The 26,894-nt window shown below is 36.5% G+C and overlaps 1 protein-coding gene across 1 annotated transcript; it reads right to left on the bottom strand.

Annotated features, from left to right (window-relative positions):
- Positions 1–21,278: 21,278 nt before the first annotated feature.
- LOC109212049 (translocase of chloroplast 34) lies at positions 21,279–26,560 on the bottom strand. The gene is made up of 8 exons (XM_019375665.1): positions 26,337–26,560; positions 25,855–25,959; positions 23,770–23,877; positions 23,553–23,677; positions 23,162–23,426; positions 22,031–22,099; positions 21,786–21,947; positions 21,279–21,691 (listed from the first exon to the last, which is right to left on the bottom strand). Exons 2-8 carry the CDS (start codon positions 25,951–25,953, stop codon positions 21,614–21,616), a joined length of 906 nt encoding a protein of 301 aa, XP_019231210.1. The 5' UTR covers positions 25,954–25,959; positions 26,337–26,560; the 3' UTR covers positions 21,279–21,613.
- Positions 26,561–26,894: the final 334 nt, after the last annotated feature.

Below are 26,894 nucleotides of genomic sequence, written 5' to 3' on the forward strand. Positions count from 1 at the left end.
CCCCCTAACCCTAGCCCGTCGTCACTGATATCCACCTTGATTCATGGGGTTTTCCTTCGATTTCATGCCATATCTGGCCTCACCTCTCTACTGGTTATATGATTTCTATGTTGCTTGATGTGAATCTCAAGAGACTCGAACCAAATCTGGTTCAAAGTCTCTCACTTCCCGATTATTCCATCTATGTTCACTTTGATACGTGTGAGTACGAGTTTTTCGTATTTTTGGGGTTTCAAATCTCTAGTTCAAACCATATTTGATTCGCTTCTGTCTATTTTCATGAACCAGCTATTTTTTGGTTGAATCTATTTAGATCTGTTTAGATTTAAAAACGATTTTGTGTTTGTTTGGTATTTCTCCCTTAATTTTTTTTGTTTTACTATTATTATTGACCGATTTCATTTACCCTAAAAGCTAGGGTTTTGATTTCTGATGGGTGTCTACAAAAAAGGTTTTGGCGTTAAATGTTTTCATCTCTGATTTTCTTATTTACTTTTTCGACTGATTTTTACTTGATTTAATCAAGCTCCATCTATATGTCTTTGTATTTCTTAGGGTTTCGATTACTTGACGGTTTATTCTACTGTCTTTTGCCCGTTTACCTTTAGTTCTGTCAGTTAGGTGTTAATTAATTCTATTTACCTAAATTAGGGTTTGGGAATTAGCTTTCCTTTTAGTACCAGTATTTCCTTATTAAGATTTTACCTGTTCTTACCTTATTTATGTGATTAATTATCCGTACTACTGTCATGATTTTGTGTTCTGACTCCTAAGTAATTTTGGAATTAGTTCTTACCTTATTTAACCTTATTCGTAATCACTGATTGATTCCGTGTGAGATTTTCCTTAAATTAAGTGATACTTACTCGATTATGTCCTGTTAATTGATTCATGCTGCCCTTATTTGATTGTTAATTGATTTTCATAGCTTATTTGTGTGTGATTGGTTCATTACCTTATTTGTTTTGCTTTATTGTATGCTATAAAAACCCTTCCCTTGTTCTGATTTTAAACACGATTTTACAACCCCTTTTAGAACAACTTTACAACTTTCAAACTCTCTGCTCTCAAAAACTTGAGCTTTCTCTTTCTATTGTTCTGATTTCTGCACTGTTTGGCCGGCTGAAAGCCAAGGCCATATTCTCTGGGTTCTAACTGCTATTGCATTCCTGTTTGCTTTCTTCTCAACTACTCCTATTATTTTATTCTGTTCTATATGCTTTATTCGATAGTCTATTTAATTTTCAGCATGCTTCTGCTTTCTATGCGACTACATGATCTCACTTAGTGATAATGCTAAACTAAGTTACCTCCAATAATGTGAAACCCTGTATAATTTAGTTGTGTGTTCCCTGTTCTGAACATTGCTAAATACTGCAAGCATGTAATCAAATGTGTGGCTAATTCAGGTGCCTTGTCTACTTACTGATTGTTTCTGTACTTAAACCATGGTTGTTTAATATTAGCATAAGGATCTAGCTTTCAAAAATGCAAATTTATTTGAACTATGTTCTGAACATGGACTTTGTTTGTTTCTTGGTGCAGTACTATTTGCAACTTTGTATTCTGAATCTGTTTGCTTCTGAAAATTAAGCTATTTTCTAAACCTGTCCCCTTACCCCTGATGTACTGGTTTTCAAACTTCTACTCTTAGCTATCTAGGTTCATACCACCCCCAGTGTGAGCACTGCCTAGGGTCCATGAGACTCCTTTGAACTCTGACACATTGGGGCTGGTTTTTTCAATCTTTTATGAATTTTGTGTTGAATATGTGGTTCTAGTGTGAGCATTGCCCGGGTTCCCTGAGGCTCTTTGGGAACTTTGACACACTGGAAGCCTGGTTTAAGGTGTTGTGAATGGATCACTGCTATTGTTTCAGAGCTGTTGTGAATGGATCACTGCTATTGGGCCTGCTAAGGCTCCCTATAGTGTAATAGATACTTTTATGTAATTTATTCATACTGGGCTGTAATAATTTCTGTAATAAATAGATCTGGGGTATATTAGTAAAAGCTTGTGGGGTTTTCTATATCTTTGTTTGAAACTCAGGTAGAAATCCTGCCTATAGGTTTATTGGTTTGATTATGTGAATGTTCCTACTTGTTTAGAGATCATGCCTATAGGATTTTTCTGATTGTTTGTGACTCTGTACTTCCACATTTTTGCATACTAGAGATACTGCCTATAGGCCTCCTGTTAACTCTGCATTAGAAATCCTGTTCGCATATTTCCAATCTCAACGTGCATTAGTGATCATGCATATAGGATCCAATTTGTGTGAATTAACAAACTTTCCTGAAAATGTGGTTAAAATTCTGCCTACATGTGATTAATAGATATCATGTCTATAGGAGGTAAAAAATCAGTTTCAACCTAGATACCACGCCTATAGGAATAAAAGGAATCAGTTTCAAACCTAGAAATCATGTCTATAGGATTTAAACTAATAGACATCATGCCTATAGGGTGAAATCAGTTTGTAAACTTAGAAATCATGTTTATAGAAGTTTAAATCAAGTCAACACTTAAAAATCCTGCCTATAGGGGTTTAAATTAATTAGAAAGCATGCCTATAGGATCTAAAAGGGATAAAACCTGTCTTTATGAGTTAAAATCAGTAATTCACTTTGAAATCATGTTATAGGTCTATAATTAACAGTTGTAGATATCATGCTTAGAGAGTTCTGTTAATCAATTTTGAGTTCTATTAATTCTGGTTATCACTTAGGCAAATCCGTAGGGGTTACATAATGATTCTGGGCCTAAAATTGTGATATCTTACTGCCTAAAATGCCCAGATTCAGGGCTTAATAAAATCAGTAGGCAAATTGATAGGTCCAGATGCCCGCCTTAATAAACTGCTGTTTTGCATTATGTTTCTGCTCATCTAGATATCTTGTCTATAGGATCCTATATTAATGAAGTTTGCTGATTTAACTGCGTGCATTTGTTGTCTACTTGTGGAGGTTAATATGAGCCCTTATTTGCTCCTTACATGATAGTCCTATTTGAATTTTGTTTGTCGCGTAGCTTTTCTCATTTAAGCAACATAGGTCAGTCTAGAACCACCCCAAAATAAAGGTCATAAACACCTCCAGGACCATAGGAAAGGGACAGGTAATGCACGCATAAGGCACGAGTTAGAAGCTACTAGAACACTTAGGTAACAACTGAAAGATAGTAATTGGTTAGTAAAGGAAATGATAGCCGCTGCGCTAATGCTATGAGTAAAATCTCGACTTGAGGGAGTTGCAAAGCATTGCATGGAATAATCCTATAGGCTAAAAACTTAGGACCACCCGCTATACTCCTGTGTAAAAATAAATTGAACATTGTATCTGTCTAATTTGTTTTTCTCCCCCTTAAGACTAATTCGCTTAATTTAAGTTCAGCCGGGACCCACCGTTGTGGACCTCGAGAGGTGCCTAACACCTTCCCCTCAAGGTAATTTCGAGCCCTTACCCGATCTCTAGTAATGTAAACTAGTTTCACGAGTTAACTGCTCTAGGTGTCCTAACGCACCTTAATCCGTTAGATGGCAACTCTTCAAATCCCTTACCCCATCCCAAAAGGAAAGGAGTTGTCCCGGAAATATCAAAATCCGATTTCGCGGGAAAAAGGGGGCGCGACATGTGGGATGGTGAAATCTTTCATAAAAAGGGCCTTAAAACCTTATTGCACACTTGATGGTTGATAAAATGCTCCAATGAGCTAGAACCATGATCATATCCCTAATTTTAGTTCAATTTGTTATATTTCTACAATAGATTGGTGCTGCTAAGATTCCCAGAACATTTTAGGGTGTAGGGAAGCTCAATTGACGTATGTATGGCTAAAATCCTTCTTCTTAGAATGAAATCCCACGGTGTTCACGTAATTGGTGTAAGTCCCCCATTGATCATTATAGAGTTTGCTATTCCGAATATGTTTGTGTTGTAAGATATATGCTCAATGTGTAATCCAAATGCCTTAATGCTTCATCATGTTATCTTATCAATTGAGGATGTGTTCAAAATATGGAATATGTGTTAAAATGTCAAGACTTCCTGTCAAAGTTGAATAAAGGTTGTTATGCCAAAGTGTATGAAAAATCTCTACGTGCTTAGGATTTCCAAATTGTTCATATGTGTACTAATGTCTTAAATGATAGGCCTTAGTGTTGATGATGATGATAATAATGTTGAATGTAAAAAGGAAAACTGGAATTGTGAAAGTTGGCCAAGTGCCAAGAATGACTTTATAATGAGGCCACTCGTGCCAATGTATTGAAAAGATAGGTAAGAAACATGAAGTGAGATGATTGATTGAAAGATGTCTCTTATGAGATGGCCTAGCCGATTGGGCCGTGATCGGACGTTATACCGTGCACATGATGGTAACTCTATTGGAAATTGTAATCCGAATTGCACCTTTGGTTGATGTCTCTTATGAGATGGCCTAGCCGATCGGGCCGTGATCGGACGTCATGTCGTACGCATGGTGGTAATTGTGCTGGAAATGATAACTGAAATTGTGGATATGGTTGATGTCTCAAAATGAGATGACCAAGCCGATCAGGTCGAGTTCGGACTCCGTGTAAGAACACTATGGTATTGTGGATTGTGGCATATTGGCACTAAAGATTCCCCAACCTAAAAAGATGAAAATTGACTTGAGAACTTATGTGATTCTTACTTGATCTCTTACTATTGTTTGAAGCTCATATTGTATTCTTGACTATTTTCCCCCTTGTATTACTGTTCATTCTATTGAGATGGTGTTTTAGCTTTACATACTAGTACTATTCGACATTACTAACGTCTCTTTTGCCGGAGGTGCTGCATCTTTAAATGGATGCAGGTGGTTCCGTAGCAGACAGTGTTGATCGCAGATAGTGGTGCATCCTCTTCCCAGCAGACTCGGTGAGCCCAATTTAATCCTGGGGTCATGTATTGTATATTTTGTTCATATTTTCACCACGTTTTGATGTATAGCCGGGGCCTTGTTGCCAGCATTATCATAACTCACTTTTACATCTTTAGAGGCTCAAGCCCCTTAATGACAATTATGAGGGTCACTGAAGAATGTGTAACGACGGCCACTGAATGCCCCATTCGTTGTAATGGGCCGCGTACTTAATGTTGTAGAATATTTCTCATTAAATGCTACCTGGTGGCAAGCATTTATTTTATTATTATGAGTACCATTCTCTCTGATAACAGACGGGATCGTTGCCTCCGAATTCAGTTACCTTCTGTCTTTGGCTCCACGTATCACTTTCTCAAGCGACCATTTAATATAAACATATTTTACCCCATACAGCTATATTACACAACGTGCTGAATATTTTTCCTTATAAATTTTTCATTTGTACTTTCGTGTTAAGTGTTAGGAATTTATTCAAGTGGGGAGGATATATTTAATATATTTAATTTTTTATTATAGTTTTGATCATTGTTCTATATCTCGAGTTAAATATTGACTCAGTGAAGATTTTACTAATAAGTTATAGCCAAGTTCAATAATAAAAAAAACTCAAGATACAACGCTAGTATTGCGAGTCAAGTCAACTAGATGTGAATATATCGTTAAACTTGTTTTCATTCGTTCAAAATAATTACTAGAGCTTAAAATATTATTTGAGTTTAATAGGAACATTATCTTATGTTTAAGAACTAGAGTGATCATACAATCTTCAAGTAACGCAGTTTTCTTCTTTTTTGGCTTCCTTTACCTCGTAAGAAATAACGTATCTTTGCAACACTTTTCAAGGAGTTATTCTACAGTGTTAGATTCGTCCCGAGGTTAGAACGATAGTCGATATGAAACAATTTCCTTTTATATATAGCTCCACTTATTTTTCAAGCAAATAAATAATTTTTTCCATAAATTAATAAAGTTACAATTACCTACCAGTTCAAATTTGTGTAGAAACTTGATGTGAGTTATTGACTACAATCAACTAATCTGGCACAATTACAATCAGCTTTTTAAGAGGTGGGAGCATGAGGCGAAGCGCAAGCCGCGAGACATGGAGCGTAAGTTCTATAGATTTTTAACTATTCTAAGTTGTTTAAGAGGTGGGAGCATGAGGTGAAACGTAAGCCGCGAGACATGGAGCGTAAGTTCTATAAGTTTTTAACTATTCTAAGTTGTAAATTAAAAAATCATAATAACACAAAAAATATCGAAAATATATTAAAGTTTAATAAAACTAAAAAGGATTAAAGAAACTCATAGAAAATTAGCATGTTCATTTTTATAAAAATAAAGACGATGCAATACTGATAAAGTTATTATGAAATACAAATCAACTATATCGTCTTAACTTTTAAACAACTAATAATTTCTTAATAAATGTTATCAGTCGACACATTTACCTCCCTTAAATTAAATAATTAACAAACTCTATAAGTAATGTGATTTAAACCATTACCACTCATGAATAAATACAAAAGGCTTTCAAATAACAAAATAATAGAAGTCTAATAGTTTAAAAAGACATAAAACTAAGACATGAAGACCAATAGCAAGTGAAGATATAAATTTCGACCATCTATTTAAAAAAAAATTCAAATAATACCTACCCCAAAATATTCTCAATTGATAAATATTTAATATCACGGCTCATTATTTGAGTTACTTTCAATCTTTATATTTTTATAGATGAATAGATCAGTTTTATCATTCACTTGCTAAAGTATTTTGAAGGCCAACAATGCTAGTTAAGAAATTTAGTGTTACACCTCATGTTTTCGTACGTGGAAGTACGCCATAAGTAAATTGACGTAAGTTTGGGAATGAGATTTATTTTGGATTTATGAATATTATGCTACCTCAAACAAGTAATGAGTAAATTCGTGAAGGTGAGAAGGTAAGCAAATCGAAAAAAAAATGAATTTTGTCGAAATTTGGCATTTTGGGATAAAATACGGCCCGAGCTAAAATATCTGGTATTTATGGACTAGTACCAAACAAGGTACCACATGGCCATGATAGTAAGGTGTATAAGGTATATGAAAAGTGAGAATATTTCAAGTAAGTGAGAATAATTCTCAATTTTTCGGGTAATTGATTAATTACCGGGTAACAAGACATTACCCAGTAAACTAATAAGTGGATAAAACTTAATTAATTATGCTCCAAGGACATGTGGCAGCACTGGCTTACCACATGAAGTGACTAAGCAATTAAACCTCTTAGGTGGCTATTTATGATGTACTTGAATCAAACGACAAAAGTGAGTGATTATCCAAAACAATTCATGTATAAGTCTTGAATAAGGTTTTACTAGCTTAATATAGTCAACTTATGCTTTCAGTGTTCCTTAATTGGCGGAGCTTGTGTATAGCTTTTTTTTCACAATTCATGGTGTTCGCCTGGTTCTTAGGAGAACCTGTGATAAGATTCTCAATATGAAGCTTGGTTTATCATGATTCTTTTATACTATCTCATCAGTTAGATGAATTATAGTTGTAAGATTCATAATCTACTGATTACCGATGAAAATGGACAAGAGCTAACCCAGAACACGTTGTTAATAAACAACTTGCATCATCCATACATTTGTAAAAGCTGTTGGTATCATGAGAAAAATAGTATCAAGTATATGGCCTATATAATGGATACAAATGAAGAGGAGGGGGTGAAGGGAATAACAGTTGAAGTAGTAACGTTAGTGGTTTCAAAAAGAAATCAAGAAGAATTCCATTCTTACTTTGAAAGGTTGGAAGCTAATTTTTCATAATGAAAAACGTTAGAGCAGAAGCATTTTGTTTCAAAACAAAAGCTTCATCAGAAGTAATTTCGTTCAAGAATTTCGCAGAAACAGGTATGTTAAGGCTATCATTGGCATGGTCCAAATTTTATTAAAAAACGAGCAAATACACAGTTTTCATGAATTACCCTATTCATAGAGTTATTAGGGGTATCTATATTCTTGATTCCCTGTGAAAAATATTATTATTTCCTGTTCATGGGTCTCAGAATAATACACAGTTGAAAAAGGTTATCCGGAAGAAATATTAAGATTATTACGTATTTTTCATGCATTTCATACATGTGCATTGACCCATGACCAGACGGCGTTATATACGCGTATATATGTAAATATATGTATATGGGATATGGGAAAAGGTTACGGCGTTATATACGCACCACCACCCGATCAGCTGGTATATGATAATGATGTAGCCCACAGTGGCTGAAATATGATTCAAACGGTGTTATATACGCATATATATATATGTATGTATTCAAACGGCGTTATATACGCGTATATATGTATGTATGTATATATATATATATATGGGATATGGGAAAAGTTATGGTGTTATATACGCACCACCACCTGATCAGCTGGTATACGATGATTATTTTGCCAACAGTGGCCGATATGATATGATGGGATGCCCTCAGAGGCTGATGATGTTATGAGACATGCAGACATGTACCTATGCACGACATGACATTCATACGCATATGCATGACGCTAAAAGTAATTTATGATTTACAAAGTTATTCAGACTTACAGGTTGAGTCATGTACTCTATATTTCTTCCATGTCTCTTATGTACTTATTTATGTGCCTTACATACTCGGTACATTATTCATACTGACATCCCTTTTGCCTGGGGACGCTGCGTTTCATGCCCGCAGGTCCAGATAGACGGGTCGAGAGCCCTCCAAGTAGGCTATCAGCTCAGCGGAAAATGTTGGTGCGCTCCATTTTCTTCGGAGTTGCGTGTTTCGTTAGTACGATTTAGACATGTATTGTTTGGTATGGCGGGATTCTGTCCCGACCTTTATGACATTTATGTACTCTTAGAGGCTTGTAGACATATGTCTTGTACGTGATAGATTGTACGGCCTTGTCGGCCTATGTTTTGAGTTTATAAAGGATCATGTTGGCCTATTAGGCCCGTTTGTCACATGTATGTGATGTAATAGAATATTTAGAGAGATTCTAGGGTTTTTTCTCCTTATAAATAGAGGGTTCTATTCCATTGTAATTCATCCTAAGAAAATTCAATAAGAATTCTCTCTCTTTCTCTGCAATATTGTTCTTGTTCTTTTATTGTTTCATAACACGTTATCAGCACGAGACTCTACCGTCTCAAGAAGCTTTTGGGAAGATTAAGGTATAACTTTTCTCCTCTTTTTAATTATGACTGACATTATTGAAAGAAAGTTCGTTACCCTTGAAATTTCGGGCAAGAACTATATGACATGGGTGTTGGATGCTGAAATCCATTTAGATGCGATGGGTCTTGGAGACGCCATTAAAGACAGAAATAAAGCATCCACCCAAGAGTGTGCTAAGGCCTTGATTTTCTTGCGCCATCACCTTGATGAAGGGTTAAAATAGAATATCTCACAGTCAAAGATCCACTTGTTTTGTGGAATGGCTTAAAGGAAAGATTTGACAACTTAAAGTTGGTCACTCTTCCACAAGCACGATATGATTGGGCTCATCTGAGGCTCCCAGAATTTAAGTCTGTTTCTGAATATAATATTGCGATGTTCAGAATTACTTCTAAATTGAAACTCTATGGAGGTACTATCACTAACTATGATATGCTTGGAAAAACATTTACAACGTTTCATGCCTCCAATATGGTCCTGCAACAACAGTACAGAGAGAAAGGTTTCAAGAAGTACTCTGTGTTGATTTCTCTTCTCCTTGTGGCTGAACGAAACAATGACTTGCTCATGAGAAATCACGAAAATCGATCCACTGGGTCTACACCATTGTCTGAAGTGGATGAGGTATATTCCCATTCGTGGTCGTGGTCGTGGTCGTGGAAAAGGCTGTGGCCCTATTCGTGGTCGTGGTCGTGGCCATAGACAAGGAAGAAATTTTTCTGGTGTTAATCACCCCCCAAAGAAAAATAACCACCAAAAGTGGAAAGGGAAAGATGAGAAGCCAAAGGCAAATGATTCAGAAACTGAATGTTATCGTTGCGGTGGAAAAGGGCATTGGGCAAATATTTGTCGTGTACCAAGACATTTGGTTGAGCTTTATCAAGCATCTCTAAAGAATAAAAGCCCTGAAGCTAATTTTGTCTATGACAATGAATTTGACATCACCCACTTAGATGTGGCAGACTTCTTTGAGCGCCCTGATGGAAAAATAGACCACTTGCTCGGTGATGGATATGTGGTTAAAGAAGATTAAGTAGTTTAATTTTTATTTTTCCTATTAGTAGTAGCTAGTGAATAAACATCATGTAATTATTACTTTTTACATGAGTAATAGTCATTAGTATTATTTATTTTATGAAATAGTTCGTTTTGATAAAATATAGTTCCAGTTTTCATTTTAAACAATGTTTCACTGAAGGTACGAATACATTTATTGTCCTTTATTATGTTGGAATGGAATAATTTCTGGTATGTTTACATACACGGTAGGAAGCCAACAAAGCTAATGCTAAACGTGTATATATATATATATATATAGCAATAGAAGTACACAACAGTTGCACTAGTTGTTCAGAAAGATAATTCGCACTACAATGCGATACTTAAGGCTGAGACGTTAGCACCTTTTCCAACTCAAAATAAAGTGATTTAGTTTTCTTTATTTATCATCACAAAATGGCATTTCGTTAGCATATCCTTGTTAGTTTTATTTATCATTGAGAGAATATTTGTCTACACGATATTTTTTAGATACAACAACAACATTTTCGAGTTAATAAAATTTTTGGGTTACTGATGCCTTGATATATTAATACAGAAGCATAGAGATTGCACTTAATATATTATCTAATATAACATGATTTAGAATACACATGATACATAAATCTTTTATAAATCTATATAAGCGTAAAGATCAATACATACGAGGAACACCCATATTTATTAATTATATGTGTAGTGTACTTATAACTATGTTAATTTTTAGATACATAATTGCTTATATCATAATCAGAGTTTGCTCGAAGTTGCATTATAAATCATTATTGAGTTATTGATTTAACTTTATTTATTTTCTTTTTTCTCTGAAAATACTAATGTTTATTTGTATATTTCTTATGTATGTCAAACCATGGGAAGCAAATATGGATACTTCACAAAGCAAACTTGGATCAAAGTTCAATTGTAAAAATATTTGTTTAATTGATTCATGTACGACACATACAATATTCAAAGAGAAGAAATATTTCTCTTATTTAAGTATGTGTAAGGCAGATGTTACTACAATTCTGGTAGTAGTAATTTAATTGAAGGCTCTGGAAGAGCTACTATCACTCTGCCTAAGGGAACAATACTTATCATAGAGAATTGATGATAGGCTATAATTACGTATTTTAGTCGCTTATTACACTCAAATTTACTAAACTTTAGTTGAGTTTGCGTTTTAATCGTTAGTGTTTTGCACTAATTGTGTGTTTTATGCCTTGTAGGAGTGATTTCGAGCTATATAGATGTTATGGAATGAATTCAAGTAATTTGGAGCTTTGAAGTCTGAGTAAAAGCCCAAGGAATTAAGCCGGGATCGTATTCGGGGATCAACAGATGATAGAGCAACAAAATGAAGAATCGAGTAGGCATATTGCGCACTGTCTAGTAAAATGCACATAACTTTTTGCTCATAACTCCATTTGGGCTCCACAATATATGGTTGGAAATCTAACTCAAAGGGCTACAACTTTCATGTTTTACGTTTTCCCAAATTCCAAACGGAACAGGGTGAAAAACGCGATTGAAACCGCGACCACGGACCTGAGGCGGGGTGAGGCAGTATACTTGCCATATACCGCGGTTGACCGCGGCCGCGGCTGTCCAGAGGTGAAAAAATTGTCCTTTTTCGCATAGGAGAAGCTATAATAGTTTGGGCCCGACCCTACTTGGTATATATACATGGAAAAATGATATTTTAAAGGGAGAGACCAATTTTGGAAATACTTTTGACATAATTTAGACCTAAGGAGGCTAAGGAGACCGGGGATTCGGCCTAAGGAGTCAAGAACACACTGGGAGCAAGGCGGAGAATTCTTCTACGAGTTTTTCACTTCCTTCTTCCTATTTTTCATTGTTGGTTATGATTTTTAGTATAGTAGTTTTACATACTATTATGAATAGCTAATTTGTTATCTAGGGTTTTGATGGAACCTTTTGTAGGATAAATTCTTGTTATATTTTTATATAATTGAGCCGTTGAATTTCTCTACTTGTTCAACTACGCGTTTATTGTTGTTGATTGAACGGCCATCGATTGACTGTGCCTATTTATTATGTGTTGCTTGAGAAAGGATACATATTTAGGTATTTGTTGAACAACATCACTCCTAACGTATGTGAGAGATCAATACGGAGGGTTTAAAGGCGGGATTAGAGATATGAAACCTTGGTGCGATCTTAGGAAGCAGTGAATTAATGCCAGCTAGTGTAGTTCGAGAGAATAAATCTAATAAATTGTGGTAGTTGCTCGAGAGAGAATTACGACAACCAAAGTACTCACAATCGGTAGAGAATACATTGGCAAAATTGTAGGGAACATAGATAGAAGGATTCCGACAAGTGGGAAAATCATAACTCTAGACCTCCTTAATTTAGTCTCCAACCCTTTGTCTCGTTAGTTGATAATTTTACCGCTTTGTAGTATTTGCTAATTAATTGGTTAGAAATATAAATCTCAAACTTTATAATTTAGGAAATTGTTCAAACTTGTCTTCTTAGTGATATTAAACAGATATAGCTAAGCTTAATTCTCTGTGGGATTCGATCCGGACTTTTAGACCTGATTATATTTGCAGCGACCGCTTATCCTTTTTAGGACTAGAGTTGGGCGTGATCAAATTTTGGCGTCGTTGACGGGGAACTAACGATGTAGTTGTAGCTGTATATATTGCTAGGGTTCAAGTTTGAACTTTTATTTTATTTTGTTTTTTTTCTTCTTTTTTTTGTGTTTTTTTTAACTGTTGATTTGAGAAACATGACACCTTGGAATTATGGGAACTTAGGTGTAGATAATTCTACTATTGATCTCCATACATATTGTGAAGGAAACCACCCGTGGCAAAATTTTCAAAATGTTCCTAAGAGCGAGTTATGTGCACCAACTCAATCTTATTTGTGGAATGTGTGTGATGTGTGTGGTGGTAAAAATGGTCACCTTCATGGTTGTGCTTATATTTCTTATTTTCCCCTAACCCCTTACTATGATGGTTCTACCTTTTCTTGTGAAGTTAATAGGAACAAAGAACCTGGGAATACGGACCTGAAGGAGATCAAGGATATGTTAAAGCGCCTTCTGGAACAAAATAATGAAAAACAACTGCAGATAGAGAGGCAAGAGGCAACTATTCGCAACTTGGAGGCTCAATTGAGTCAAGTGGTTGGAGCTGTTAATGCTCAACAAGCCAATATTGGGGATAGTAGCCAAGAAGAGCGTGAATTTGAGGTGTTAATTAAGGAGTTCAGAGTAGAACATCAACAACCTAGCCAACTACAATTTGAGGATGTCGATGTTGGAGAAGTGAAACTAGAGTCAGTCAAGGACTTTGAGGATACAAATTTTGTTGACTCTAGTATCATTGATGTTGAGGATGTTGAAAGTCCTGAAGTTCATGTGTTTGAGCGCATTTGTCCTCACTCCAAACATTTTTCCACATTAGGCTTGGATGATGATATGGAAATAGAGTCATCCGAGCCGGTTGAGGAGTCAAGGAATGAGGAACAAGGTGCCTACAGTCTGGAATTTTTCTTGCCAGAAAGACAGGACTACATGCCTCATCTAAAAGCCAAGATGTGTAAAATAGTACAATGGTTGCTTGTGCCAATTATATTTGTTCCACCACCCCTGGAGCATAACCGAATACTTGAAGCCAAATTGGGGGCTCAATTCATAAGTTCAAGGTGGAGGGAAAAAGTGATTCACGTCGTGCCGCGACGTTAAATCAAGCGCTTGTTGGGAGGCAACCCAGCTTTATTTTTTTTATATTTTTAATTTAGTTTTTTTTTATTGTATTATTTTTGTAGTGTAAATTTTTTATTTTCTAGGAGAATGGAAAGCAAAGGTATTGGAAGGATGCAACAGCAAATCAAATGGTTGAAACTAAGTGTGAGGTACCCGCACGAAGGACCAAGCTTGGGAAAAGTCTGAGTACCCCATGAGCTGTTAGTGCTTCGGCCTTTGGCCTACCAGGGAGTCTCTTTTACCCTTTTATTAGTTATGGTGTTCATTGGGGACAATGCACAATTTTAAGTGTGGGGTGAGGAGATTGTCTGGGTGTCTTCCTATGCTATTTTAGTTGTGTAAGTTTAATTGAATATTTTTTTTTAGAAAAACGAAAAAAAAAACTATTGGACTTTCCCCGACGATGGATTTATTAGACAATTTTCTTGAAGGATTTAAGTTTAAAAAAAGGATTTTCTTTGTAGGTAGTGTAATAATTTCCCCTTGATTTTTCTTTGTGTTGCGGTTCTTTTCCAAGGGTTTTGTTTGAACCGGATGTAGTTAGTTTTTTTTTTGGGGAGTAGGAGCCATTGTGTTGTGTTTTGAATTGAAGCAATATCTCTTGACTTTGTTATGCCTTGAGAATAGTGAGTACTTTGGTTGTGACGCTTAGGCTCAGTTTTTGACTCTTGTATAAGAACCTTAAATTGTATGATTTTAAAGTTGCTTAACTGCTTTGACTAGAGTGTCTTGATGAATCCAATCCTGAGTGAGTTAAGTGCCATGTGTGTGTGAGGTTTGTGTGTTATTCTGTGCAGTGCATTTGATGCCTAGAACTTGCCCCGTGTGTTTGCAAAGCGAAATAATAGTTTTGTTCAGTCTTGGAAGTGATATAGTCGTTTCTTTGTTGAGCCAGATATGTATATTTTTACCCGCCTAATTGTTATGTATCGTAGTTAACCTCTTTAAGCTTGTAATCCTATTTCTTTGGCAACCACATTACAAGCCTTAACCATTTGTTTGAATTAATCATCTATTTGAAACTTTTAACCTCTCATGAGCACTTGAATTATTATGAACTATGTAAAAGTTAAAGTGTGGGGTGGTTGATTTGGCTTTTGAGTGGAACTAATGAAATAAGGAGAAAGGTGCACTGTTTTGAAAAAAGTAAAAGCCACTTGAATTGGAAAAAAAATAGTTGGATTGTTGAAAAAAAATTCCTTGATAAGTGGTGGCTCTTGATATAAGTGTGCTTAAAGAAGAATGGGGTAATATACATTGATGTGAAGGTGGAGTTTTAGGTTGACATAAGTATGGGGTTTGAATGTTAAAGTATATGTATTAAAGTGCTTAGGGAGGTGTAGTCACTCTTATATCTAAATGTATCCTACATATCCCGACATTACAACCAGATAAAGTCCTAATTGATCCTAGATTGAATGAGCTCGATTAGTGGAGTAGTACACTACGGGCAAGCTTATGGTGTATCTTTTGTGGCATATGAATGTTATTTTTGAGAGTGAGTGAATTCTTTCTATCTTGAGTTTCTAAGTGTTCTTAAATTTTATTGTGTGGAACTGCTCTCTTTTGTTGTGTAAGGGCACTTGATTCACGAAGGAAAGGTAATGTCAGTGACCTCTATGTTAGAGTAAGTAGGTGAGTTGTGAATAATGCGTGGTACTTGTGAGTCAAATCTTGAGGTGAAGATGTTATGTTTTTGTGCTTTAGTCTATTTTAAATATTCTTGGTGTGATGAGTTAGGAGAATTATTTAAAAAGGTCGTGTCTATAACAAAGTGTAGTTCGATTGCACGAGGACGAGCAATGTTTAAGTGTGGGGTGTTGATGATAGGCTATGATTACGTATTTTAGTCGCTTATTACACTCAAATTTACTGCACTTTAGTTGAGTTTGCGTTTTAATCGTTAGTGTTTTGCACTAATTGTGTGTTTTATGCCTTGTAGGAGTGATTCCGAGCTATATAGATGTTATGGAATGAATTCAAGTGATTTGGAGCTTTGAAGTATGAGTAAAAGCCCAAGGAATTAAGTCGGGATCGTATTCGGGGATCAACAGATGATAGAGCAACAAAACGAAGAATCGAGTAGGCATATTGCGCACTGTCTAGTAAAATGCACTTAACTTTTTGCTCAGAACTCCATTTGGGCTCCACAATATATGGTTGGAAAGATAACTCAAAGGTCTACAACTTTCACGTTTACGTTTTTCCAAATTCCAAACGGAATAGAGTGAAAAATGCGATCGAAACCGCGACCGCGGACCTGAGGCCGGCTGAGGCAGTATACTTGCCATATACCGCGGTTGACCGCGGCCGCGGCTGTCCAGACGTGAAAAAATTATCCTTTTTTGCGTAGGAGAAGATGTAATAGTTTGGGTCCGACCCTACTTGGTATATATACATGGAAAAACGGTATTTTAAAGGGAGAGACCAATTTTGGACACACTTTTGACATAATTTAGACCTAAGGAGGCTAAGGAGACCGGGGATTCGACCTAAGGAGTCAAGAACACACTGGGAGCAAGGCGGAGAATTCTTCTACGAGTTTTTCACTTCCTTCTTCCTATTTTTCATTATTGGTTATGATTTTTAGTATAGTAGTTTTATATACTATTATGAATAGCTAATTTGTTATCTAGGATTTCGATGGAACCTTTTGTAGGATAAATTCTTGTTATGTTTTTGTATAATTGAGCCGTTGGATTTCTCTACTTGTTCAACTACGTGTTTATTGTTGTTGATTGAATGGCCATCGATTGACTGTGCCTATTTATTATGTGTTTCTTGAGAAAGGATACATATTTAGGTAGTTGTTGAATAACATCACTCCTAACGTATGTGAGAGATCAATACGGAGGGTTTAAAGGCGGGATTAGAGATAACGAAATCTTGGTGTGATCTTAGTGTGCAGTGAATTAATGTCAGCTAGTGTAGTTCGAGAGAATATATCTAGTAAATTGTGGTAGTTGCTCGAGAGAGAATTACGACAACCAAAGTACTCACAATCGGTAGAGAATACATTGGCGAAATTGTAGGGAACATAGATAGAAGGATTCCGACAAGTGGGAAAATCATAACTCTAGACCTCCTTAACTTAGTCTTCAACCCTTTGTCTCGTTAGTTGATAATTTTATCGCTTTGTAGTATTTGCTAGTTAATTAGTTAGAAATATAAATCTCAATGTTTATAATTTAGAAAAAATTTCAAACTTGTCTTCTTAGTGATATTAAACAAATATAGCTAAGCCTTAGTTCTCTGTGGGATTCGACTCCGGACTTTTAGATCGGACTATATTTGCAGCAACCGCTTATCCTTTTTAGGACTAGAGTTGGGCGTGATCAAGAATGCAATGTTCTCCTCCAAGTCCAAGAGGAACTTGTTGAGTTTTAAAGATATTTGGCGAAATGGATATCATATTGAAACAATAGATGAGAGTAATCTTGAATATCTCATCATTACCAAAAATGTCTTTGGCCAGAAAAGGGCTATTGAGAAGTTCCCATCTTTGTCTTGTGGCCTGTATTGGACAAGAATTAGTGCAATTGAGGCATATTCGATTGTAAACCAAAAGGTTACTGGTTCTAATACTTTTGTACTTTGGCATGATCGATTGTGACACCCTGGATCAATTATGACGAGACGAATTATAGAAAATTCAAATGGGCATCCATTAAAGAATTTAAAGATTCTTTTAAATAATGAATTTTCTTGCACTTCTTGTTATCAAGGCAAGTTAATTATTAGACCATCACCAACAAAGGTTGGGATTGAGTCCCATGCGTTTTTGGAATGTATACAAGGGGACATTTGCGGACCTATTCACCCACCTAGTGGGTCGTTTAAATATTCTATGATGTTAATAGATGCATCTTCTAGATGGTCTCATGTGTGCCTATTGTCATCTCGCAACCTCGCGTTTGCAAAATTAATGGCACAAATAATTCGATTACGGGCGCAATTTTCCGATAATCCAATTAAGTCTATTAGACTTGATAATGCTGTTGAGTTTTCATCCCAAGCATTTAATGATTATTGCTTATCAATTGGGATAAAAGTAGAACATCCTGTAGCTCATGTTCACACTCAAAATGGTCTTGCAGAGTCTTTAATTAAACGTCTGCAATTGATAGCAAGACCGTTACTCATGAAAACGAGGTTGCCCACTTCTGTTTGGGGTCACGACATTTTACATGCAGCAATGCTAGTTCGTCTCAGACTGACAAATTATCATAAATATTCCCCGTTGCAATTAGTTTTGGGTCATGAACCTAATATATCCCATTTAAGAGTTTTTGAATGCGCAGTATATTTGCCTGTAGCACCGCCATATCGCACCAAAATGGGTCCCCAAAGAAGGTTAGGAATATATGTTGGGTTTGAATCGCCCTCCATTATTCGCTACCTCGAAACATTAACGGGGGATTTGTTTACTGCACGATTTGCAGACTGTCGATTCGATGAGGCACTTTTCCCAAAATTAGGGGGAGAAGTTGGTGACAAACGGGAAATTTTGTGGAAAAATCCATCATTATCTCATCTTGATCCACGTGCCTCTATTTGTGAAAAAGAGGTGCAAAAGATTATCCATTTGCAGAGAATAGCAAATCAAATGCCAGACGCATTTACGGATTTGAAAAGGATAACAAAATCACATATCCCTGCAGAGAATGTTCAAATCCGTATTGATGTCCCTATTGGACAATCTTCTAGTGTCATAACTATTGAGTCAAAAGCACGCCTAAAACGTGGCAGACCATTGGGTTCCAAAGATCGAAATCCTAGAAAAAGGAAAACAAATGATCGAAATGACACTACGAAAGAATCTCATGAAGAAATCCACGATTTAATAAATTCTGAGATTCATGAGGAAATCACTAAGCCTGAGACTCAAGAAAATAAGGAACTATCAATAAATCCAATCGATATTGAGACAAATTTGAATCGATTGGATATAGTGGTGGATTATGTCTTTGCATATAATGTTGCATCTAGCATTATGCAAGATAATGAGGATCTTGAACCTCAATCTGTTAGAGAATGTCGACAAAGACGTGATTGGCCAAAATGGCAAGAAGCAATCCAATCAGAGTTGAATTCACTTGCAAAACGTGAAGTTTTTGGGCCTGTAGTCCAAACACCTAATGGTGTTAAGCCTGTTGGCTATAAATGGGTCTTTGTACGCAAGAGGAATGAGAAAAATGAGGTACAAAGATATAAGGCACGCCTTGTTGCACAAGGATTTTCACAAAGGCCTGGTGTCGATTATGAAGAGACATATTCACCCGTTATGGATGCTATAACATTCCGTTATCTCATTAGTTTTGCTGTCCATGAAAAGCTTGACATGCATTTAATGGATGTGGTTACCGCCTACCTTTATGGCTCACTTGATAATGAGATATACATGAAAATTCCCGAGGGATTTAAAATGCCTAACGCACATAATTCAAAGTCCCGGGAAATATTTTCAATCAAATTGCAAAGATCTTTGTATGGTCTAAAGCAATCAGGACGAATGTGGTATAATCGTCTTAGTGAGTATTTATTAAAGGAAGGTTATATAAATGATGCCATTTGTCCATGTGTTTTTATAAAGAAAACAACATCGGAATTTGTTGTACTTGCCGTATATGTTGATGACATAAACCTTATTGGAACTCCTATAGAACTCCAAAAGGCAATTGATTATTTAAAGAAGGAATTCGAGATGAAAGATCTCGGAAAGACAAAATTATGTCTTGGTTTGCAAATTGAACATTTGGCAAACGGAATTTTTGTTCATCAATCTGCCTACATAGAAAAGGTATTGAAACGGTTTTACATGGATGGAGCACATCCATTAAGTACTCCGATGGTTGTTCGATCACTTGATGTGAATAAGGATCCATTCCGACCTCAAGAAGAGAATGAAGAGCTACTTGGTCCTGAAGTACCATATCTTAGTACAATTGGTGCACTAATGTATCTTGCTAACACTACAAGGCCTGACATAACTTTTTCAGTTAATGTCTTAGCAAGATATAGCTCTGCTCCCACAAGGAGACATTGGAATGGAATCAAACACATATTGCGGTATCTAAAAGGGACTACCAATATGGGCTTATTTTATGGCAATAATTGCAGTCCCGATCTTGTTGGTTACCGATGCTGGGTATTTATCTGACCCACACAAGGCCCGGTCTCAAACAGGTTATGTGTTTACCTGTGGAGGCACTGCCATATCTTGGCGATCGACTAAGCAATCAATTGTAGCTACTTCATCTAATCATGCTGAGATAATTGCTATTCATGAAGCAAGTCGAGAGTGTGTGTTGTTGAGGTCAATAATACATCTTATTCGAAACAAATATGGTTTGAAATGTGACAAACTATCCAAGATTTTGTACGAAGACAATGCAGCATGCATAGCCCAATTGAAGGGAGGATTCATAAAAGGAGATAGGACAAAACACATTTCACCAAAGTTATTTTTCACACATGATCTTCAAAATAATGGTGATATCAATGTGCAACAGATTCGTTCAAGTGATAATATGGCTGATTTGTTCACAAAATCTCTACCAACGTCAACCTTCAAGAAGCTAGTGCACAAGATTGGGATGCGAAGGCTCAAGGATGTGAATTGATACTCTCATCAGGGGGAGTTAATACGCGTTGCACTCTTTTTTCCTTATAAGGTTTTGTCCCACTAGGTTTTCCTTACAAGGTTTTTAACGAGGCAACCAAAAGGCGTATTATTAAACATGTGTACTCTTTTTCCTTTACTAGATTTTTTTCCCATTGGATTTTATTTTTGTTAAGGTTTAAACGAGGCACATTACTTATTGAGTAGACATTCAAGGGGAAGTGTTATGAATAGAATTCTATTTAGAGTGAATGTCTATCTTGTAGAGAGTTTTACTTTGTGGCTAAGTCATTTTTCCCCTATAAATATAGGGGTCTTACCCCATTGTAAATTATCCCAAAATTCAATAAGAATTACTCTCTCTTTTTCTGCAATATTATTCTTCTACTTTTATTATTTTATTACAATATATATATATATATATATATATATATAGTTTATTTGTACTAAACTAGGAGAATTATTCTTTTTCTCTCTCTCTCTCTCTCTTTTCTTTTTTTTTTTTTTTCTTATTGTCTGCATTTTGTCCTGCCAATATTGGTTGGAGACTTTGCAAATTTGATATTTGGAGCTGTTAGTGTGAATAAAAGATCAAATTTAATCTGTTCAATCAACTTTCTTATATANCGTTTTTAAAACACTACGGTTAGATCACCGTTTAAGGGACTTCCACAACGCATTTCCACTTCGGAAATTTTTAACGAACTGATTGAGCTTCTAGTCGGGAACCAAGGACAATGAAGGCCATGGTAGAGATTTGCAAAAGGTTCCAATAGAAGAACAATACAGAGAGGACAACCTTCATCTACATTCACCTAATGCAATAGGCGAAGAAAGAAAAATAGAAGTGCAATCTGCAGATGCACAAAGAACAAGAATGACATAACTCATTTGCTAATCAAGCATCCAACCATATTCTCCAAGGCACAACGCCACGCTCAGCGGACAAAAGTTGAAATCCTACTGCCGCATATCACTTGTGTCTCTGGCTACTAACAACTACTACTTTACCCAAAAAGTATAAACTGGTAAGCTGATGGCAAGAAAATGCCAACTAGACAAACGAGGTCCGCCCCCTTAATTGCTTATGCCCATGAAGGGCTGCTCTCATTTGCAATATCATACTTGATCCACTTCTGGATCCTTTTCACAACAAAGAAATACTGCCAAAGGTACAGCAAAAGCGGGAGTTGTTAGCCGTACAACAAATCCAATAATTACTAATGCACAAAAAGTGTTTTCAGATTGAGAGCTCACTTGGAATGCTAATATAAAAGGAATTAGCACTTTGCCCCTATTGTTGGGGTTTGGACCTTCAATCAATTTTTGGTCAACCAGAATACCCTTGCTTCCACTTAAAACAACATCTGTAATAGTTTGGACTAAATTGGGTATCCATGCAGTTCCACTTGGAAGTATCTGTGAACAATACAGACCATTTTAAAAAGCTTAGTATACTGAAAAAATTCACAAAAGGATGAAAAATTGAAGAATAAACCTACCTTTTCGTCACTTTCATTCTTGTTGCATCTCCCACTATTCTCAACCAAAACAACAGGAATTGCAGCAGCCTAACAGCAAAGACAGCAATATATCAAAGATGAAAGTATAGTTGTGCAAAAAGCATCACAAGAGCAAACAACTTGGTATCACTGGGAATCCATGTAAACTTGCAAGCAAGATGTCAGGTTCGCTAGCAAAACTCCTCTTCCACTTCCATTCTCTCGCTTCACAGAGGAGACTGATTCTTTGCTATAGGTTTAGTTTTCAATATATTAAATTTAACTATCAAAAAGAAGGGTAAGACAGCCTTTAACTTTTGTCTCAGTCCCTCCCCAAGTTTCTAAACTGAAGTTCAAGTCACGTTTATAAATGCAAGCNCCCCCCCCCAAAAAAAAAAAAAAAAGAAACTATTTTTGATCAGTATCACAGACCCTGACCATTACAAGTATATACTCAAATTAGGGTCCTTTTATACATTACTGTGACTGGCAGATAAACAGACTGTCTAACAAAGACAAGTACCAGGAACAAATTAACTTTTGCATAGAAGGTTAAGGAGCAAAGGCTCTTCATTAGCTGATGTTGGGCGTGATGATTATAACTCACTCTCTTCCTCACGTGCATGCATGTCATGCGCACACAAAAAAAAAGCCTGTAGTAAGTATGTTTAGAGTCAAAGAACGGGAGGAGTCATGAATACCGTCAGACAACAGTGTGGGAAGGTCAAGAACATGAACTAGACCAGAAGCTGCCATGTTGTAGGATGTAAATAAGCACATTACGTGAATTTCAGGGAGAAGAGATGGTTAGTTATCCCAGTTCTCCAATGAACATAAGCAGGAAGACGCTCGACATGGAAAGGAAGCAAGGGCGAGGCTGAAGCGACACCTTCCTAATAATGGTGACAAAGACAGGCCATCTTTGAGGTGAAGGACCTAAGGAGAGGCACTACCATGTATGCCCCAGAGTGTCAACAAGGAATACATGACTCAGGAGAGTATAACAAGGAAGGATCTACATTCAAATTGTGTGCAAGAATTTAGATTCAAGAGAACGTGAATTGTAGAAGATTGTGATCCTCCTGAAAATATACTTCGAGCAAGAGGAGGAAGTACACTACTGTGACATACCTGAATCTCTTGTTTCCTTATTCGAGCCCCTATCCGGACAATTTTCAAAAGTGCCTCTGATCTTCGGGACGTGAATTCGTCATAAATCAATCCATCAGGAGGAGAAAGCTGAGCATGACTGAGAACCACAATTCCTCGGCGCCATATTTCCTTGCCAAAACTCTCAGTAATAGCCTTCACAATCTGTTTGTCCAAGTTATCCACTCTATATGCATCCAGACGATCCACATATAGCAAAACATCAATTGTCTTATTCAAGAGGAACCTGTTTTAGGCCAATTACCAGAAGATCATTAGATGAGAATATAAGAAGTAAAAGAGCAGTCAAACTGGGGGAAAAATACATGAACAAGATCAAGCACCTAAATATTTTCAACATGCTAGCACTTACTTCTTAATGAGATCAAGAGCCTGGTCATTGACGTATCCTCCTTCAACAAGCCCTGGGGTGTCAATTATGTTTAATGTAAACCCAGCTCGAGAACGCGAAACCATCACTGGTCTTGGTGTTTCTGACTGAAAATCAACAACTTTATTTCAGTATCCATAACAAGAAGAAAGGCCAGAAACCTTTCACTTATTCAATCCAATGCTGCCACAATATATACCTGAAATGCGCTAACAGCAACTGCTCTTTCCCCGATAATTGAGTTCACTGTTGAAGATTTCCCAACACCACCTTTCCCCATTACTAGGATCGTCAGGGTACAGATATTCTACGACAAGTTAAATAAAGGGAGTTGCATCATATCAGATGTAAACTGTACTAGAAAGAAAACCAACCATTTTGCACTTATAATGCGCATGTATTAAAGTCAAGACCGGTGCTATCCCCTTCCCCTGCTACGCTTCCTTACTCAACAATCAAAGAAGCATTTTCGATTCCCCGATCCACTCTTGTGCTAACATGCTAACAGCGGTTTAGGTAAGCCAGGGGCTAAGCGGGAATGCCCTATCTAAGAGCCTACTTCCTTCTGATCTTTCTGCTCTTGGGGATTCAATCTTTCATTTAATTTAGCCCTTTCATGCTTACTCTAACTAGTTATTTCGCTTTTCTATTAGCGGCTTTAACTAGAACCTCAGCTCTATTTATTGGTCTGAGCAAGATACGACTTATTTAAACTGAATATTTAAAATGAACAATTCATAAAAAGAAATCTTTCTGTGGGATTACATGTATTCTATATTTACTTACGTTACCAATTGTCAATTCTTGGTCATTGTCATTGAGATTCATGTCAATTCGGATTAATATTTAGGTATAGATATTACCTCTTTTTTTTTCTCCTTTCAAACACGGGGCGATCTTTATTTGAAATATGAGCCACAATTTGCTAATATGATGGCCGGTCATAGTTCAGTAAAGATTTTAAGTGGGTTCGCTTTGTGACCTCCCTTCTCTCCCACTTCACACATCGGAACGCCGGCAACAGCAGCTGATTCAATAGCAGATGGTCTTGGAAAGAACCTTTCATTCGATGTTGTGTGTAGACCGAAATGGTCTCGCGAAGCCGGTCAACGGTAGCCTAAGAGCAAGTCAAAACTACGAGAAGGGCGCGAGAAGTTTTGTGAAGGTAGAGAGAGATTTTAAAATCAGACTTCAAGTTGGTGTGTCGCGTGTTAAGAAGGCAGAGACCGCCCCAGGCTTCGCCCTAATTCCCATCTAAGGTTGAATAAGATTAGATTAGTCTCGCTAAATTCGTTCTCGAATGATTCATCGATGGAATTAGGCCTAGGTCTATGAAAATTTCTTGTGATTCCCCTTCTTTCTTCGACGAAGGCATACACGCATCGATAGGGAACCCAAAGAAGAGCTAGAAAAAGGAAAGCGGCAAAACAAATGAATATTAACAGCACAATACTAAAAAGGGATAAACTAGCCCTATGTTCGGATGTCACTTTGGAAACATCCTGCAATATTTTCTTATGATTACCTAGTAAGGAGTATGCGTAATCGTTGGAAAAGGTTTACTTTCCTCTACGCAGTGTTATCAAAGGCGAAAAGCGCGAAAAAGCTCTAACGTCTATTGGGGCTTTAAGCGCAAAGCGCACATAAAGTGTGGGCTTTAATGAAGAAAGGCGCAAAGGGAGAAAAAATACAAATATGTATGTGTAGTCCAACACTAATAATTATAAGTATGACAAATTTATTGACAAAAAAATTATGATAAAGTGAAATATCAATTGTTTAGTGTTGCCACTTCAGCGTTACGCTCATTGGCAAGAAAAAATATGTCTTAGAGCCTTGATGATGACACTGAAGAGCCCACTAAACGAGGTGAAGCACTCAACATGTTTTGAGCCTCGCTTTAGGGCTTAAGCACGCCTTTGAAAACACTGCCTCTATGAGCTCAGTTTTACAGGGGCAATGAAAAGCTACACAAGAATCTACAGACCATCTACCCTACCAACTAAGGGGAATGGGATGCCGATCACAAGGTAAGAGAAACCTATAACAGGAGGACTAGTGATAGTTCTTCTGATAAATAACCTGGTCAGCGAAAGAAATCAATTATCAGCACCTATCCTGACCATTTGCTAGACCATTCAGATTTGAATGTAGAACATGAGCAACTGCAGAATTTGCTTTAACATAAACGATATGTCCTTTCAAACACCGTCATATAAAATGAAACAAACAATATAAATCAGCATGGCATGTAATGAGAATTCATTAAAAAAGAGATGCACACCTCCTGTTTCAGTTTCCCCAGTAATTCAAGCAACTTGGACTGAGTGGCAGCAGGAAACTTCTGTATTCCGGCCCATTCTCTAATTAGTTGAGATGCCATCGATAGCTAGCAGCCAAAACAACCCCACGTTAGAGCTAAAATAACATTAACATTAGAAAATTCACAGGAAGTAGACACTTGAAGAAAAAAACAAAGGAAAGAAAAGGAATAAATTATAATACAAAACCTTAACCCTGGACTAATTCAGTAAGTTTTGGCGAATAAGTATCTAAATTAAGGGTTTTGCACACAGTAACTAACCCACTTCCAAATAACAACATAACCAGAGAAATTATAGTGAAATCCAACATAAACCGTATAGCTTGGTGTCGTAGGGAAGAATTTTCGTGGATACCAAGTAAACCAGTAAAGCATAAAATTGTGATGACTAAAAAGAATGATAAAGCATAAAATATTGAGTGAATATTTGGGAGAAAGCTTACCAAATGGATAGAGAGAAATACAGTTGATAGGGAGAATTATCCTTGCAAAATCTGCCACAGATGACAGATTGTGGGGGTGTTGAGGAAGAGAGAAAGGGTTTAAGGGGAAGCCTCTCTTCAGCTTTTTTAGCTTTGAAAAAACTTTTTTCGGACCGCCTTATCGTCTTCGTATTTTGGTCCGCCCTTTCTCTCTCTCTCTCTAGCTCTTGCCCCCTCTGGGCAAATATGATTTTAATCATTTTATACTATCTTCAATTTCACAATTTGTGCCATTAAGTAAAAAGAAAGATTAGCTAAAAGGAGGGGCAAACCTTTTAGATTTAATTTAACAGCAATTTTTTGTTTCAGTTCCATCAAATCCACCAAATAAGTTTGTTAAATATTTGAGGGCCGGAAGTCATTACTTTTGGTAAATTTATAAGAGCAAAATTTATCTAAGTGTTATGAAATAATAAAAGAAGAAAGAAGAGTGTTGCACAGAAAAGTAGGGAGAGAGAATTCTTATTGATTTGGAATGAATTACAATGGAATAGAACCCTCTATTTATAGGGAGAGGGT

This window comes from Nicotiana attenuata, unplaced genomic scaffold (genome assembly GCF_001879085.1).
Source record: "Nicotiana attenuata strain UT unplaced genomic scaffold, NIATTr2, whole genome shotgun sequence".
NCBI lineage: Eukaryota > Viridiplantae > Streptophyta > Magnoliopsida > Solanales > Solanaceae > Nicotiana > Nicotiana attenuata.